The sequence below is a fragment of the Coregonus clupeaformis genome, chromosome 29 (assembly GCF_020615455.1).
Source record: "Coregonus clupeaformis isolate EN_2021a chromosome 29, ASM2061545v1, whole genome shotgun sequence".
NCBI lineage: Eukaryota > Metazoa > Chordata > Actinopteri > Salmoniformes > Salmonidae > Coregonus > Coregonus clupeaformis.
The window spans coordinates 2,985,868-3,004,418 of record NC_059220.1 but is presented as its reverse complement, the minus strand read 5'-3'; the positions used below and the strand labels follow the sequence as shown (position 1 = coordinate 3,004,418).

The 18,551-nt window shown below is 46.6% G+C and overlaps 1 protein-coding gene and 1 long non-coding RNA gene across 2 annotated transcripts in view; both read left to right on the top strand.

Annotated features, from left to right (window-relative positions):
• The window catches only part of LOC121544591 (phosphofurin acidic cluster sorting protein 2-like), a 158,148-nt gene extending 146,827 nt beyond the window's left edge, over positions 1-11,321 (top strand). The window contains exons 19-24 of the mRNA XM_041854554.2: positions 6,681-6,723; positions 6,845-6,887; positions 7,165-7,291; positions 7,509-7,741; positions 8,103-8,216; positions 8,937-11,321. Coding sequence (XP_041710488.2) covers positions 6,681-6,723; positions 6,845-6,887; positions 7,165-7,291; positions 7,509-7,741; positions 8,103-8,216; positions 8,937-9,055 — 679 coding nt within the window. The 3' untranslated portion in view covers positions 9,056-11,321. The remainder of the gene's footprint in view (positions 1-6,680; positions 6,724-6,844; positions 6,888-7,164; positions 7,292-7,508; positions 7,742-8,102; positions 8,217-8,936) is intronic.
• A 1,274-nt stretch (positions 11,322-12,595) lies between these two features.
• Positions 12,596-13,547, top strand: LOC121544269. Its single transcript, XR_006657589.1, has 2 exons — positions 12,596-12,796; positions 12,973-13,547. It is a non-coding gene; the product is annotated as an uncharacterized LOC121544269 (long non-coding RNA).
• The last annotated feature ends 5,004 nt before the right edge of the window (positions 13,548-18,551 follow it).

Sequence of the window (18,551 nt, the reverse complement as noted above, 5' to 3'; positions counted from 1 at the left end):
CTTTCACCCGAACTTTCTCTGACAAAGTTCTCCTCTCAAACGGATCTTGGAGGAGAGATTTCACCGAGTTAGGGTTGGGTCTTGGAGGAGTAACGTTTGCGCTCGCCATTGTCGTCTAGTAAAAATGGCGCCACTGGAGCCCGGTCCTTATTTTATCAGGGGCGAGCTTGGGGCGATAAAATAATCGCCCTCCTTGGATTCGAATTAAAATCGCTGATTAGCTACATTTTATGTTATACATTCATATCTTAAATTAGCAATTGGCTTAACTGCTACGTAGACCCGCCTCCTCGGGGCACTTTCTGTATCGCCCAGAGCTGACGAGGCGTTTGACAGGCAGAGGAAAGGTTGCGAAGATGATTTTCTATCATATCTTACACATATTACTGTGTGCATTCCATATTTCAAACACACAAATATTGACATACTGATGTTTTTATTATTATTATTATTATTTTTATTTATTTTTTATTTTATTTTTTAAAATAATTTTATTTAAGGGGGCGGCGCCCTAGCGCCCTCTATCGGCCAGCCGCCACTGATGTCCATAGATTTGTCAGTCAATTCCTCCACCCACCATGCACTCTTTAAATAACCTACATCCGTGTCAGTGAAGGGTATGAGAGAGTTTGCCATAGGCGTACCTTTTATTAAAGAAAATGGCCAAAAAAAAAAGCATAGGCCTACCCCTTGTTAGCATAACATAGTCAATTGTCTGCCCTGCATACAGAAATAAACATTAGGATATCTTAAAGTATCTTGGGAAATATAGACCTGGAAACACAGAGCTGCAATACACATTTTGGTAGACAACTTTCCAAGTCAAATGTGCTCTCATTCAGTGGTGTACGGTCCTGCTTGATAAAAATAAGTAGTTACACGTTTTTTGATGTTGTGGCTATTGTAATTGGCTCCAAGGAAAACAAGCTCAGACATGGGCTCAGACATTTTTTGGGGTCCAATGTCCCTTAAAAGATTTTGTATCTTTAACCCCTAGTCTTGCAATTAAGTCAAAGGGGCAATCACAGATTATATTTACACTCTAATCTAATATGGCATCCGAAAAATCAAAAATGGCTGCCAAAATCAAATAACATTTGGTAAGAGGTTAAATCACCTGTAAATATGCATTTAGTAAATTAGGCATTTTTTCACACTCATGCCTATGAAGACTGTTGGTGTGAATCAATTTGATTCTGAATCCAATATGGCCGAGATCTTGTATGGCCAGATATAAAAGCAGCGACTTCACATTGCTGTTATAGAGCCTGATCTTAGTTTTGATGCTGTATACTTTTGAGCTCCATATGGGACGGAGTGGACTGAGCTCCATATGGGACGGAGTGGACTGAGCTCCATATGGGAGTGGACTGAGCTCCATATGGGACGGAGTGGACTGAGCTCCATATGGGAGTGGAGTGGACTGAGCTCCATATGAGACGGAGTGGACTGAGCTCCATATGGGACGGAGTGGACTGAGCTCCATATGGGACGGAGTGGACCGAGCTCCATATGAGACGGAGTGGACTGAGCTCCATATGGGACGGAGTGGACTGAGCTCCATATGGGAGTGGACTGAGCTCCATATGGGAGTGGACTGAGCTCCATATGGGAGTGGAGTGGACTGAGCTCCATATGGGACGGAGTGGACTGAGCTCCATATGGGACGGAGTGGACTGAGCTCCATATGGGACGGAGTGGACTGAGCTCCATATGGGACGGAGTGGACTGAGCTCCATATGGGACGGAGTGGACTGAGCTCCATATGGGACGGAGTGGACTGAGCTCCATATGGGACGGAGTGGACTGAGCTCCATATGGGAGTGGAGTGGACTGAGCTCCATATGGGACGGAGTGGACTGAGCTCCATATGGGAGTGGAGTGGACTGAGCTCCATATGGGACGGAGTGGACTGAGCTCCATATGGGACGGAGTGGACTGAGCTCCATTTGGGACGGAGTGGACTGAGCTCCATATGGGACGGAGTGGACTGAGCTCCATATGGGAGTGGAGTGGACTGAGCTCCATATGGGGACGGAGTGGACTGAGCTCCATATGGGACGGAGTGGACTGAGCTCCATATGGGACGGAGTGGACCGAGCTCCATATGGGACGGAGTGGACTGAGCTCCATATGGGACGGAGTGGACTGAGCTCCATTGGGGACGGAGTGGACTGAGCTCCATATGGGAGTGGAGTGGACTGAGCTCCATATGGGACGGAGTGGACTGAGCTCCATATGGGACGGAGTGGACTGAGCTCCATATGGGACGGAGTGGACTGAGCTCCATATGGGAGTGGAGTGGACTGAGCTCCATATGGGACGGAGTGGACTGAGCTCCATATGGGACGGAGTGGACTGAGCTCCATATGAGACGGAGTGGACTGAGCTCCATATGGGAGTGGAGTGGACTGAGCTCCATATGGGAGTGGAGTGGACTGAGCTCCATATGGGAGTGGAGTGGACTGAGCTCCATATGGGAGTGGAGTGGACTGAGCTCCATATGGGAGTGGAGTGGACTGAGCTCCATATGAGACGGAGTGGACTGAGCTCCATATGGGACGGAGTGGACTGAGCTCCATATGAGACGGAGTGGACTGAGCTCCATATGAGACGGAGTGGACTGAGCTCCATATGGGAGTGGAGTGGACTGAGCTCCATATGGGAGTGGAGTGGACTGAGCTCCATATGGGACGGAGTGGACTGAGCTCCATATGAGACGGAGTGGACTGAGCTCCATATGGGACGGAGTGGACTGAGCTCCATATGGGACGGAGTGGACTGAGCTCCATATGGGACGGAGTGGACTGAGCTCCATATGGGAGTGGAGTGGACTGAGCTCCATATGGGAGTGGAGTGGACTGAGCTCCATATGGGAGTGGAGTGGACTGAGCTCCATATGAGACGGAGTGGACTGAGCTCCATATGGGACGGAGTGGACTGAGCTCCATATGGGACGGAGTGGACTGAGCTCCATATGGGAGTGGAGTGGACTGAGCTCCATATGGGACGGAGTGGACTGAGCTCCATATGGGACGGAGTGGACTGAGCTCCATATGGGAGTGGAGTGGACTGAGCTCCATATGAGACGGAGTGGACTGAGCTCCATATGGGACGGAGTGGACTGAGCTCCATATGGGAGTGGAGTGGACTGAGCTCCATATGGGAGTGGAGTGGACTGAGCTCCATTTGGGACGGAGTGGACTGAGCTCCATATGGGACGGAGTGGACTGAGCTCCATATGGGACGGAGTGGACTGAGCTCCATATGGGACGGAGTGGACTGAGCTCCATATGGGACGGAGTGGACTGAGCTCCATATGGGACAGAGTGGACTGAGCTCCATATGAGACGGAGTCGACCGAAAGCTCCTCTGTTTAGTCGGGCTTTGATGTATTTTTTTGGCTTCGTTGTCGCTGCTGATTAGGCTTCAAACACCTTTAGCCTGCATATGCATATAAGAAGCCCTTGTTCATTTTAAAATGTGTTATTCTGTCTTTAAAGGGGTTTCATAAGGCTCTTGGTATATCTAGCATTACGAGTGGCTCTGCCATGCCTCTGGTGTTTGAATAGCTCAAGCCAACTAGTTGTTCAATGTGTGTTCATGCTTTAATCTCATTCACTCAACAATGGGGCGATTCCACTAAATCTACACTGAACAAAAATAGAAACGCAACATGCAACAGTTTAAAATATTTTACTGAGTTACAGTTCATATGAGGAAATCAGTCAATTGAAATAAATTCATTAGGCCCTAATCTATGGATTTCACATGATTGGGCAGGTTTGCATGGACACACACACACACACTTGGGAGCCAGGCCCACCCACTTGGGAGCCAGGCCCAGCCAATCAGAATCCTTTTTCCCACAAAATGGCTTTATTATAGACAGAAACCCCCCGCCCCACCCCGCCACGCAGGTAAAAAAGCTGGATGTGGAGGTCCTGGCCTGGCGTGGTTACACGTGGTCTGCGGTTGTGAGGCCCAGTTGGACATGAGTGGGTTCTAACAGGGTGAGGAGGCAAAGTAACCTCAGACCACGTGTAACCACGCCAGCCCAGGACCTCCACATCCAGCTTTTTTACCTGCGGGGCGGAGGCGGGGGGGTTTCTGTCTATAATAAAGTATGACTGGTGGGGTATTGAGGCTGTGTGGTGATCAGTTTCCATTACTACAGTTCGCTATAGGCAGTAGGGATGTTATCTCAGCCTGAATGATGCTGGGGATACTCCTGTAGTGGGATGGTTGTGGTTGTCTGGTTGTGAAGGACAGTCTGTGAAAGGGCTGTGACAAACAGACCTGCCCTTAGATCTTTCCAACAGCTAATTGGCCTGTGGATGGAGTTTTTCTATGTTGAATGTGGCAACAACAAAAAAAAGTATTGCAGGTCACATCCTACATATTGCTTTATATTCCTTTGGAAGTCGGGTAGGATGATTATTTGGCCGATATTAACTGTGGATGGTTGGCCGTTGTTTACGGTCTGGGGCAGGCCCAGCAGGAGATGTGGAGAGGGTGACCTCAGGCTACTTAGAGGTTAAATCAGAGTGTATCTAGGTCACGGGCTATGATTTTAAGAATCGTTGGTTGTGAGGGACATAGCACAACTCGACACACACATATATACATTTGTACGTGGGCTAACGTAATTGCAAGAGTAGGGGCTAAACATATAAAAGTCACAGAGGAACCTTTTGACTGGAATAAAAAGGACAGTTTTAAGTTTCTTTGAGCCCACTTTCCTTTGGAGAAAATTACAATAGCCACAACATAAAAAAAAAAAAAAACATGTGTAACTGCAATATTGGCCCACCAGCTTTCAACAAGGCATTATTCTACACTTTTTTTGAGTTTAGGGGGTGTTTTCCTTAGAGCTGATTACAATAGCAACATCATCAACACAAATGTTGCTGTATTTCTGTCAGGCAGCACTGAATGAGAGCACATTTGACTTGGAAAGTTGTCTATTGATCAGCTACCAAAAAGCGAAGTTTACATTCATCACGAATATTCATAGTTGGTATTTTCCGCCTGCTGTATCGCTGCGTTTACAGGTCTATATTTCCCAAGATGCTTTGAGATATCCTAATGCTGTTTGCAGGGCAGACAATTCACTACTTTGTATTCTCAATTTGAACAATATCAGAGCAATATTGGGTTACATTAGCTTATGTGTCTCGTCTCGTCTCGTCCCCCCAATATTTTTATACAACCATCCATTTCAGATACAGTACCAGTGAAAAGTTTGGACACCTACTCATTCAAGGGTTTTTCTGTATTTGTACTATTTTCTACATTGTAGAATAACAGTGAAGACATCAAAACTATGAAATAACACATATGGAATCATGTAGTAAACAAACAAAAAAAAGAGTTAAATCAAAATATATTTTATTTTTGAGATTCTTCAAAGTAGCCACCCGTTGCCTTGATGACAGCTTTGCACACTCTTGGCATTCTCTCAACCAGCTTCACCTGGAATGCTTTTCCAACAGTCTTGAAGGAGTTCCCACATATGCTGAGCACTTGTTGGCTGCTTTTCCTTCACTCTGCGGTCTGACTCATCCCAAACCATCACAATTGGGTTGAGGTCGGGGGATTGTGGAGGCCAGGTCATCTGATGCAGCACTCCATCACTCTCCTTCTTGGTAAAATAGCCCTTACACAGCCTGGCGGTGTGTTGGGTCATTGTCCTGTTGAAAAACAAATGATAGTCCCACTAAGCCCAAACCAGATGGGATGGCGTATCGCTGTGGTAGCCATGCTGGTTAAGTGTACCTTGAATTCTAAATAAATCACAGTGTCACCAGCAAAGCACCCCCACACCATAACACCTCCATGCTTTACGGTGGGAAATACACATGCGGATATCATCCGTTCACCCACACCGCATCTCACAAAGACACGGCGGTTGGAACCAAAAATCTCCAATTTGGACTCCAGACCAAGGACACATTTCCACCGGTCTAATGTCCATTGCTCGTGTTTCTTGGCCCAAGCAGGTCTCTTCTTATTGGTGTCCTTTAGTAGTGGTTTCTTTGCAGCAATTCGACCATGAAGGCCAGATTCACACAGTCCCCTCTGAACAGTTGATGTTGACATGTGTCTGTGTCTGCAATTTCTGAGGCTGGTAACTCTAATGAACGTATCCTCTGCAGCAGAGGTAACTCTGGGTCTTCCATTCCTGTGGCGGTCCTCATGAGAGCCAGTTTCATCATAGCGCTTGATGGTTTTTGCGACCGCACTTGAAGGAACTTTCACAGCTCTTGAAATGTTCCGGATTGACTGACCTTCATGTCTTAAAGTATTGATGGACTGTCGTTTCTCTTTGCTTATTTGAGCTGTTCTTGCCATAAAATGGACTTGGTCTTTTACCAAATAGGGCTATCTTCTGTATACCCCCCTACCTTGTCACAACACAACTGATTGGCTCAAACGCACTAAGAAGGAAATAAATTCCACAAATTAACTTTTTAAGAAGGCACACCTGTTAATTGAAATGCATTCCTGGTGACTACCTCATCGTGGTGCTCTTAAAGCCTTCGTCTCAGTGGACTAGACACTAGACAAACCCTCTTCCATCCTGATAGGTTGGCGCTTCTGCACATGCTCACTCTGTGCCTGTTTCCCCATGTCTCCTGTCTGTCTGATATCTCCTGGTACCACTGTCCAATCTACAGCCCAAATGAGGACTCTTGTCAGAGGTTCATCCCGTTCATCGGGGTAAGTGGCTTTTTTTCCCCTTTCACCTTATTGTAGAGACGGATACATTTTTATCCTTCAACCTGATCATTTCAACTTGTGTCCATGGGTCCATATTTTTCACCCTGACCTCCCTCCCCAGATGGTGAACGTTGGAATGGTGGAACAGTCATCAGCGACATCAGGTTAGTGATGGGTTTCACACCAGTGGCTGTTTGCATGTTACTACTTTCATGTCGTCAATGAGAACGTTTTGATGGGATACTGTAGTTATACAGTACACTTATTAGGGCTGGGTTTCCTGGGCACCAATTAAACCTAATCCTGTACATTTAATCTAGGCATAGGTTTACTCTTGTGTCCCGGGAATCTGGCCCCTAATCTAATCTATCACGTGATGTAATTGTACCCCTGTGTGTTGTACAGCCTGATGATTGATTGTGATCCCTGTGTCTTCATCAGGTGACTCGGACGATGCAGCTCCCATGGCGACGGCCCTCCTCTCCTCCACCCCTCCTCAGGTGTCCCCCGCCCTGAAGGAAGCCTCGCCCACCCCTCCTTCCTCCCCCTCTGTCCACAGCTCATACAGGTACAGTACAGGTACACCACCACAACTGCTTCTGGAGGAGTAGAGAAGATAACCGTCTGGGAGGGTCGGGGGTTGAATAGTTTAGATTGTGGCTTCCATATTGTTCATTTCGCCAACGGATTTGATTTTCTACCTTCCCCCCATCTTGTACCATTCTCCCTTTTCTCCTCATGCCCCCTTCCTCCCTCTGTGGTGTGATGTCTGCTGGGTGTTGTAGTTCTCCCCAGGGGGAGCTGATGGGACTACAGGTTGACTACTGGGTGGCTCCCTGCCCGGCTGACAGGAAGAGGGACGTGGAGAAGAGGGACTCTTCCTCCTCCTCCTCCTCCTCTAAGAACACTCTGAAGTGTACGTTTCGCTCGCTCCAGGTCGGCAGGCTCCCCCAGGCCGGGGCCCAGCCGCAGACCACCATGTCCATGACCGTCGTCATGAAGGAGAAGAACAAGAAGGGTAAAGGTTATAAATAAAGTAAATCAAGTATCTTTATGGCTAAGAGCTGGGATTGACCGTAACGCTCCTCATGAAGGCCAACTGCAGACTCAACACAGACACACTAGTGTAGGGTTTCCCCGTGACACTCCCTTTAATGAATGGACTCACTCCTGTATATATTGTTATCACTGATTAGTGAAGCTATTCTAAAGACATGAATGAAATCACAATTATCTTGAAATGTAAAGCCCGAATCCTAACTTGAGTTTTTGCTAAAAAAATAAAATAAAATAAAAACGTTTGTCGTCATCGTTGATTGTGATGATTAGCATTCACATCTTAAGTTAGGAATCCTGACTCTTCTGTTCTCTCTTCTCAGTCATGTTCCTGCCAAAGAAGACTAAAGACAAGGACATGGAGTCCAAGAGCCAGGTCATCGAGGGCATCAGTCGACTGATCTGCACAGCCAAGCACCAGCAGACCATGCTGAGGGGTAAGACTCCTCCTAATCTCCGGACCCCAGACAACCAAATCTAGTCACGTTAGCATTCATGTGTTTACATCTGACTCGTTTTATACCCAAAAGAGTTTAGACCATCTTGTCTTTAAACAGATGCTGACAAGTCTATCTGATTCAGGTATTACATAGATACCCAAGAACTAGTATAAGAACATGTATTGTGGGCCTCCCGAGTGCCGCAGCATCACAACAGACCCGGGTTCGATCCCAGGCTGTGTTATTACCTGGTCGTGACCGGGAGTCCCATAGGGCGGCGCACAATTGGCCCAGTGTCGTCCGGGTTAGGGGAGGGTTTGGCCCGGGGGGGGGGCTTTACTTGGCTCATCGCTCATCTAGTGACTCCTTGTGGCGGGCCCGGGGCCCCTGCAGGCTGACTTCGGTCGTCAGTTGAACGGTGTTTTCCTCCGACACATTGGTGCGGCTGGCTTCCGGGTTAAGCGGGCGGGTGTTAAGAAGAGCGGTTTGGCGGGTCATGTTTCGGAGGACGCATGACTCGACCTTTGCCTCGACCCGATCCCTTTGGGGAGTTGCAGCGATGAGACAAGATCGTAATCACGAAATTGGGGAGAAAAAGGGGCTAAAAAAAATAAAAATAATTTAATATATTATATTCTGTGATTCAGGAATGTATGTATGTGTGTATATGTATATATATATATTATTATTATTATTTCTTCTTCTCTCTTCTTCCAGTGCTGATTGATGGAGTGGAGTGGAATGATGTCAAGTTTTTCCAGTTGGCAGCACAGTGGTCGTCACACGTCAAACATTTCCCCATCGGGATCTTTGGACACACTAAAGGCCCTTATTAACAAGCCACGCATTTTCGACTGGTCCCAGATCTGTCTGTGCTCTTTCCAACTCCTATGGTCATTGTCAAGCCAAACGTTGGCAAGGCAGCACAAACAGATCTGGGACCAGGCTACGCACCCCGCTGTCTTAATTTAAGCCCCAGCTTTACCTATTGTTTAAGTTCATACTTCTTTTGTGTTTTCTTCTTGTTGTTGTTTTTATATATTATAAAACTTCTCAAGGCAAGGCTGTCGCAAGGAGATTTAGTTCTCACCAAGCTTTTTAAACCCTGCTGATGTTTTATAGACTTTTGAAGAAGGAAAAAGATGAGCGGAAACCTAAATGAAATAATTGTTTGGAAAATGAACGACTTAACTCTTAACTAGCGATGCGCAAACCTTCGGCACGCTCCCTCCCCCACTTTGCTTTTTTTATGTGGCGAAGATGGATAGTTTCAAACACTTTCCCAGGCACGTCCTAATTCAAGATCACTTCGTAACCAAAGGCACTGAAAACGATGGACAACACAATAACATATGTTATCTTGTCAGCCTTGGAAGAAGTGGTCTGGATCCTCCACTGAAATGACTTTAACCACCCTAGACACCCCTAGTCCTGGGGTGTATTCACTAGGAACCAAACGGAAGCAAACATAATGAAAACGGGACAGGAACCTACCAGAATGTGTCCAAAATAAACTAATTTTTCATTGCAAAACGTTTTGTTGCACTGCGGTTTGCTACGCTGTGCACTAATGAATACTCCCCTAATGCCAGTGGCTCCTGTTGTTGAAGCAGGCCACAGACCCTTTTCACTCATCGGAAGAAGAGTGAAATGTGCAATAGACTTAGCCTGAAATCCATACCTGCTTTGTGCTATTTTTCCACTCCTTTTACTCTGTGTCATATGTTTGGCAATGACAAGGAGTGGCATGATTGCACAAACAGACAGGTACCCAGGCTACAATATACTGTATATTGTCCTGTAACATCCAATCGATTATATGTAAACGCAGCTCATAATTGAGATGGAACCGACCCTGCACTGACTAATGGTTGGTGAATCCCTTGCTCTCTCGCACTCTATCCTGTCCTCTTATCTTCTTCTTTAGAAAGGGAGCAGTGGACGTACCACCAGCCATCACCAAGCTATCCCAGAGAATATCTCATACATATCCCCTCCTTCTTTATCCGTCCGTCCTTGTAACCCCATCTCTTTATCTCACAACAACCACACACACACACACACACACCTTCTGGCAGAACACTAGACATACAGTTAAGACTGCAACTCACAGATGACCTGATCCTACAGCCATTATATTTAGAGAATTGGAACAGTGACGTTTCTGCATTATGATGTATTTACACGACACCTCAACGTTCTATGGCAGCCATGTTAGCTCCCCATTAAACATTACATATGGAATATTTAAACAAAGCTATTCAACTGAATGTGTAGGATTAGAACAATATTCAGAATTCTAAATCTGTGGCTTTGTTTACCCGCTCCGGATGATAGTCTACTACTTCATGATGTAGAGGTGAATGTATACATTGATGAAAACCTTAATGTAAAGCACTTTTTTAAAAATGTTTAGGTCCATTCTAGAGGGTCAGTGTTTTTAAACCCCCCCCCCCCCCACGGAAGAAAATGGGGTGGGACTACGTGAACTTGTCCAATAAGAAACTTGTTCGCAACGGCGCGTGCCACTAATGAATACACCACTGATGCAAACTAGCTGCAGATCACTAATGGCACATAGACAGGCATTGTAATCTGTCATACTTCTGAGCTGACCAGACATAAATAAAAAAAAACAGTACGGTTAATTTAACGTGTGCATTAAAAAACCCATACAATAAAACTGCACTGCGTCACTGCTGTGACATCAGATCGTCCCTTATTTTGCTTGGTCTCTTGGATGCCACTCAGTAAAACACTTAGTGCTATTTACAATACTAATTTCAAAACACTTTTTTTTAAAACAGTCGGGCTTCATAATATTTTCAGAAGTTAGAGAAGCTTTTAAAAACTGTAGCAACCAAATTACTACTTATTTGTTGAAGTATCGTCAACCACTCCTTATGTAAACGTTGTACTAGTTAGTACAGTCCTTGGTGAAACTTCGTCATAATAACAACACTATGAAATACATTTATAGCCTACTGTTGTAGCAGTGATTTCATTGTGTGCCGAATATTTAAACCATTACCAAGATAATAATAATAATAATAATAATATGCCATTTAGCAGACGCTTTTATCCAAAGCGAATTACAGTCATGCGTGCATACATTTTTGTGTATGGGTGGTCCCGGGGATCGAACCCACTACCCTGGCGTTACAAGCGCCGCGCTCTACCAGCTGAGCTACAGAGGACCACAAGATGATTTCTTCTTGATGTACAGAAGTGCCTCGAAATGCCCCCCCCGCTCAGTATACCAGGGGGAGGTATACACCAACCCTACCCTGCTCAGTATACCAGGGGGAGGTATCCCCCAACCCTACCCTGCTCAGTATACCAGGGGGAGGTATCCCCCAACCCTACCCTGCTCAGTATACCAGGGGAGGTATCCCCCAAACCCTACCCTGCTCAGTATACCAGGGGAGGTATCCCCAACCCTACCCTGCTCAGTATACCAGGGGAGGTATCCCCCCAACCCTACCCTGCTCAGTATACCAGGGGAGGTATCCCCCAACCCTACCCTGCTCAGTATACCAGGGGGAGGTATCCCCCAACCCTACCCTGCTCAGTATACCAGGGGGAGGTATCCCCCAACCCTACCCTGCTCAGTATACCAGGGGGAGGTATCCCCCAACCCTACCCTGCTCAGTATACCAGGGGGAGGTATCCCCCAACCCTACCCTGCTCAGGATACCAGGGGAGGTATCCCCCAACCCTACCCTGCTCAGTATACCAGGGGAGGTATCCCCAAACCCTACCCTGCTCAGTATACCATGGGGAGGTATCCCCCAACCCTACCCTGCTCAGTATACCAGGGGGAGGTATCCCCCAACCCTACCCTGCTCAGTATACCAGGGGGAGGTATCCCCCAACCCTACCCTGCTCAGTATACCAGGGGGAGGTATCCCCCAACCCTACCCTGCTCAGTATACCAGGGGAGGTATCCCCCAACCCTACCCTGCTCAGTATACCAGGGGGAGGTATCCCCCAACCCTACCCTGCTCAGTATACCAGGGGAGGTATCCCCCAACCCTACCCTGCTCAGTATACCAGGGGAGGTATCCCCCAACCCTACCCTGCTCAGTATACCAGGGGGAGGTATCCCCAACCCTACCCTGCTCAGGATACCAGGGGGAGGTATCCCCCAACCCTACCCTGCTCAGTATACCAGGGGAGGTATCCCCCCAACCCTACCCTGCTCAGTATACCATGGGGAGGTATCCCCCAACCCTACCCTGCTCAGTATACCAGGGGAGGTATCCCCAACCCTACCCTGCTCAGTATACCAGGGGGAGGTATCCCCCAACCCTACCCTGCTCAGTATACCATGGGGAGGTATCCCCCAACCCTACCCTGCTCAGTATACCAGGGGAGGTATCCCCCAACCCTACCCTGCTCAGTATACCAGGGGGAGGTATCCACCAACCCTACCCTGCTCAGTATACCAGGGGGAGGTATCCCCCAACCCTACCCTGCTCAGTATACCAGGGGGAGGTATCCCCCAACCCTACCCTGCTCAGTATACCAGGGGGAGGTATCCCCCAACCCTACCCTGCTCAGTATACCATGGGGAGGTATCCCCCAACCCTACCCTGGCTCAGTATACCAGGGGGAGGTATCCCCCAACCCTACCCTGGCTCAGTATACCAGGGGGAGGTATCCCCTAACCCTACCCTGCTCAGTATACCAGGGGGAGGTATCCCCCAACCCTACCCTGCTCAGTATACCAGGGTCAGTATACCAGGGGGAGGTATCCCCCAACCCTACCCTGCTCAGTATACCAGGGGGAGGTATCCCCCAACCCTACCCTGCTCAGTATACCAGGGGGAGGTATCCACCAACCCTACCCTAGGGGGAGAAATGTATTATTCCAAATAGTCTACGACTCCTATGGTATACAGTGGCTACGTCTCAATTATCTCTCCTTCCTCCTGCAGTGTGCACTCTTTCACTACTCCCCACAAATCTAAAAGCATTGGATTGGTGTAGGCGTGGGTTAGAGGGAGTTTTCCATATCCTGTTTATCTTGGGAAAATGGATTGTAATGAATGGAAGGTTCCCTTATTAAAATAATAATATGTATTGTTGTGTTTTTTTTAAGACTACCACTGTAATCCCAATGTCGGGAATGAAAAAACCTCACTACAATGTGTGCTTTTGATTTACTTATTTAAAATGTGATATTAATCTTATTTAGGTTGTGTTTGTTATCTGTGAGTTTTTTTTTTTTTTTGTGCAAAATCAAGTGACAGTAATGTTTAATTTATTATTATGGTCAGCCAGCTTTGCCAAATGTGATATCATTAAAAAAAACATGTTGTCCAATGCATGGTTCAAGTGACGTGAATTATGTAGGCATATTATTGGGAGGCAACTTTGTCAAAGTTGGCTAATTGACTTGAATGGGGGGGGCATCCCAAGGACCCCAGATAGCGGGACGGGTTGCGAGGTAAAAATGTTTATTTTTATTTCACCTTTTTTTAACCAGGTAAGCCAGTTGAGAACAAGTTCTCATTTACAACTGCGACCTGGCCAAGATAAAGCAAAGCAGTGCGATAAAAACAACAACAACACAGAGTTACATATGGGGTAAAACAAAACAAAGTCAAAAATACAACAGTAAATATACACTGCTCAAAAAAATTAAGGGAACACAAAAATAACACATCCTAGATCTGAATGAATGAAATAATCTTATTAAATACTTTTTTCTTTACATAGTTGAATGTGCTGACAACAAAATCACACAAAAATTATCAATGGAAATCAAATGTATCAACCCATGGAGGTCTGGATTTGGAGTCACCCTCAAAATTAAAGTGGAAAACCACACTACAGGCTGATCCAACTTTGAAGTAATGTCCTTAAAACAAGTCAAAATTAGGCTCAGTAGTGTGTGTGGCCTCCACGTGCCTGTATGACCTCCCTACAACGCCTGGGCATGCTCCTGATGAGGTGGCGGATGGTCTCCTGAGGGATCTCCTCCCAGACCTGGACTAAAGCATCCGCCAACTCCTGGACAGTCTGTGGTGCAACGTGGCGTTGGTGGATGGAGCGAGACATGATGTCCCAGATGTGCTCAATTGGATTCAGGTCTGGGGAACGGGCGGGCCAGTCCATAGCATCAATGCCTTCCTCTTGCAGGAACTGCTGACACACTCCAGCCACATGAGGTCTAGCATTGTCTTGCATTAGGAGGAACCCAGGGCCAACCGCACCAGCATATGGTCTCACAAGGGGTCTGAGGATCTCATCTCGGTACCTAATGGCAGTCAGGCTACCTCTGGCGAGCACATGGAGGGCTGTGCGGCCCCCCAAAGAAATGCCACCCCACACCATGACTGACCCAACGCCAAACCGGTCATGCTGGAGGATGTTGCAGGCAGCAGAACGTTCTCCACGGCGTCTCCAGACTCTGTCACGTCTGTCACGTGCTCAGTTGGAACCTGCTTTCATCTGTGAAGAGCACAGGGCGCCAGTGGCGAATTTGCCAATCTTGGTGTTCTCTGGCAAATGCCAAAAGTCCTGCACGGTGTTGGGCTGTAAGCACAACCCCCACCTGTGGACGTCGGGCCCTCATACCACCCTCATGGAGTCTGTTTCTGACCGTTTAAGCAGACACATGCACATTTGTGGCCTGCTGGAGGTCATTTTGCAGGGCTCTGGCAGTGCTCCTCCTGCTCCTCCTTGCACAAAGGCGGAGGTAGCAGTCCTGCTGCTGGGTTGTTGCCCTCCTACGGCCTCCTCCACATCTCCTGGTGTACTGGCCTGTCTCCTGGTAGCGCATCCATGCTCTGGACACTACGCTGACAGACACAGCAAACCTTCTTGCCACAGCTCGCATTGATGTGCCATCCTGGATGAGCTGCACTACCTGAGCCACTTGTGTGGGTTGTAGACTCCGTCTCATGCTACCACTAGAGTGAAAGCACCGCCAGCATTCAAAAGTGACCAAAACATCAGCCAGGAAGCATAGGAACTGAGAAGTGGTCTGTGGTCACCACCTGCAGAACCACTCCTTTATTGGGGGTGTCTTGCTAATTGCCTATAATTTCCACCTGTTGTCTATTCCATTTGCACAACACATGTGAAATGTATTGTCAATCAGTGTTGCTTCCTAAGTGGACAGTTTGATTTCACAGAAGTGTGATTGACTTGGAGTTACATTGTGTTGTTTAAGTGTTCCCTTTATTTTTTTGAGCAGTGTATATACAGTGTGTGCAAATGTAGCAAGTTATGGAGGTAAAGCTATAAATAGGCTACAGTGCAAAATAATTAGAATTAGTATTAACACTGGAATGATAGATGTGCAAGAGATGATGTGCAAATAGAGATACTGGGGTGCAAATGAGCAAAATAAATAATATGGGGATGAGGTAGTTGGGTGGGCTAATTTCAGATGGGCTGTGTACAGGTGCAGTGATCGGTAAGGTGCTCTGACAACTGATGCTTAAAGTTAAAGATGGCGGAAGTGGATGCGGAGTTCGAATCAAGCAGCGTGTCGAGCAAAGCTGGTGAAGACGAATGTTCTGAATGGACAACAGCAGTATCGAAAACTGGAACAAACAGGAAATTGTCTAAAATTGGAGTGGAGGATACGTGTATGAATTATAATGAATCGCTTCTTGTTGGGCTGCGTTTGTTGAGTAAGGATGCATACAGTGAGGGAAAAAAGTATTTGATCCCCTGCTGATTTTGTTCGTTTGCCCACTGACAAAGACATGATCATCTATAATTTTAATGGTAGGTTTATTTGAACAGTGAAAGACAGAATAACAACAACAAAATCCAGAAAAACGCATGTCAGAAATGTTATAAATTGATTTGCATTTTAATGAGGGAAATAAGTATTTGACCCCTCTGCAAAACATGACTTAGTGCTTGGTGGCAAAAACCTTGTTGGCAATCACAGAGGTCAGACGTTTCTTGTAGTTGGCCACCAGGTTTGCACACATCTCAGGAGGGATTTTGTTCCACTCCTTTTTGCAGATCTTCTCCAAGTCATTAAGGTTTCGAGGCTGACGTTTGGCAACTCGAACCTTCAGCTCCCTCCACAGATTTTCTATGGGATTAAGGTCTGGAGACTGGCTAGGCCATTCCAGGACCTTAAATGTGCTTCTTCTTGAGCCACCTTTGTTGCCTTGACCGTGTGTTTTGGGTCATTGTCATGCTGGAATACCCATCCACGACCCATTTTCAATGCCCTGGCTGAGGGAAGGAGGTTCTCACCCAAGATTTGACGGTACATGGCCCCGTCCATCGTCCCTTTGATGCGGTGAAGTTGTCCTGTCCCCTTAGCAGAAAAACACCCCCAAAGCATAATGTTTCCACCTCCATGTTTGACGGTGGAGATGGTGTTCTTGGGGTCATAGGCAGCATTCCTCCTCCTCCAAACACAGTGAGTTGAGTTGATGCCAAAGAGCTCCATTTTGGTCTCATCTGACCACAACACTTTCACCCAGTTCTCCTCTGAATCAGTCAGATGTTCATTGGCAAACTTCAGACGGCCCTGTATATGTGCTTTCTTGAGCAGGGGGACCTTGCGGGCGCTGCAGGATTTCAGTCCTTCACGGCGTAGTGTGTTACCAATTGTTTTCTTGGTGACTATGGTCCCAGCTGCCTTGAGATCATTGACAAGATCCTCCCGTGTAGTTCTGGGCTGATTCCTCACCGTTCTCATGATCATTGCAACTCCACGAGGTGAGATCTTACATGGAGCCCCAGGCCGAGGGAGATTGACAGTTCTTTTGTGTTTCTTCCATTTGCGAATAATCGCACCAACTGTTGTCACCTTCTACCAAGCTGCTTGGCGATGGTCTTGTAGCCCATTCCAGCCTTGTGTAGGTGTACAATCTTGTCCCTGACATCATTGGAGAGCTCTTTGGTCTTGGCCATGGTGGAGAGTTTGGAATCTGATTGATTGATTGCTTCTGTGGACAGGTGTCTTTTATACAGGTAACAAGCTGAGATTAGGAGCACTCCCTTTAAGAGTGTGCTCCTAATCTCAGCTCGTTAACTGTATAAAAGACACCTGGGAGCCAGAAATCTTTCTGATTGAGAGGGGGTCAAATACTTATTTCCCTCAATAAAATGAAAATCAATTTATAACATTTTTGACATGTGTTTTCCTGGATTTCTTTGTTGTTATTCTGTCTCTCACTGTTCAAATAAACCTACCATTAAAATTATAGACTGATCATTTCTTTGTCAGTGGGCAAACGTACAAAATCAGCAGGGGATCAAATACTTTTTTCCCTCACTGTATTTGGGAAACCCGTTTGAGGTGTCAAATGGTAAAGTATGCGCTGGGAGAAGTGGAGTCTATCAGAGTGACCAGGAGTGGTCTTATTTTTGATTCATTGTATTTCTGAAGAACAGAGGAAGATTGCAGTGGGGCCTCAAAAAGAATCAGAACAACAGAAATTTTGTGTTTTGAACTTAGTAGAGTTCAACTTAGTAGTAGAGTAGAGCACCCGTCAAAGGAGTCATCTCAGGAGTGACGACGGATGTTCAGGTTGAATACCTGAAGAAAATTCCTGGTGTGGTCGGGGCCCGACGCCTGACCCGCTGGGTGAATGGAGAAAAATAAGAAAAGTCTGTCGGTCCTGTTGTTTTTTGAAAAAGAGCAAATACCTACCCATGTGAAGCTCGGTTATTTAAGATATGCCGTAAGTGCTTTCGTCCCCAAACCATTGCAGTGTAAGAATTGTAAAGGATTTGGCCATGTTTCAAGTGTGTGCAGATGGACAGAGTATAAAAAATCAAATCAAATTGTATTGGCCACATGCGCCGAATACAACAGGTGCAGACATTACAGTGAAATGCGTACTTGCAGCCCTTACTCAACAGTGCATTTATTTTTTTTATAAAAAAGTAAAATAAAACAAAAAAAAGTGTTGAGAAAAAAAGAGCAGAAGTAAAATAAAATAACAGTAAGGAGGCTATATATACAGGGGGGTACCGGTGCAGAGTCAATGTGCGGGGGCACCGGCTAGTTGAAGTGATATGTACATGTGGGTAGAGTTAAAGTGACTATGCATAAATAATTAACAGAGTAGCAGCAGCGTAAAAAGATGGGGTGGGGGGGCAGTGCAAATAGTCCGGGTAGCCATGATTAGCTGTTCAGGAGTCTTATGGCTTGGGGGTAGAAGCTGTTGAGAAGTATTTTGGACCTAGACTTGGTGCTCCGGTACCGCTTACCGTGCGGTAGCAGAGAGAACAGTTTATGACTAGGGTGGCTGGAGTCTTTGACCATTTTGAAGAACGGTGTGTAGAAGGACGACGGTGTTGCATTTGTGGTAGGGGATCATGATCCTGAGTTCCTGGAGT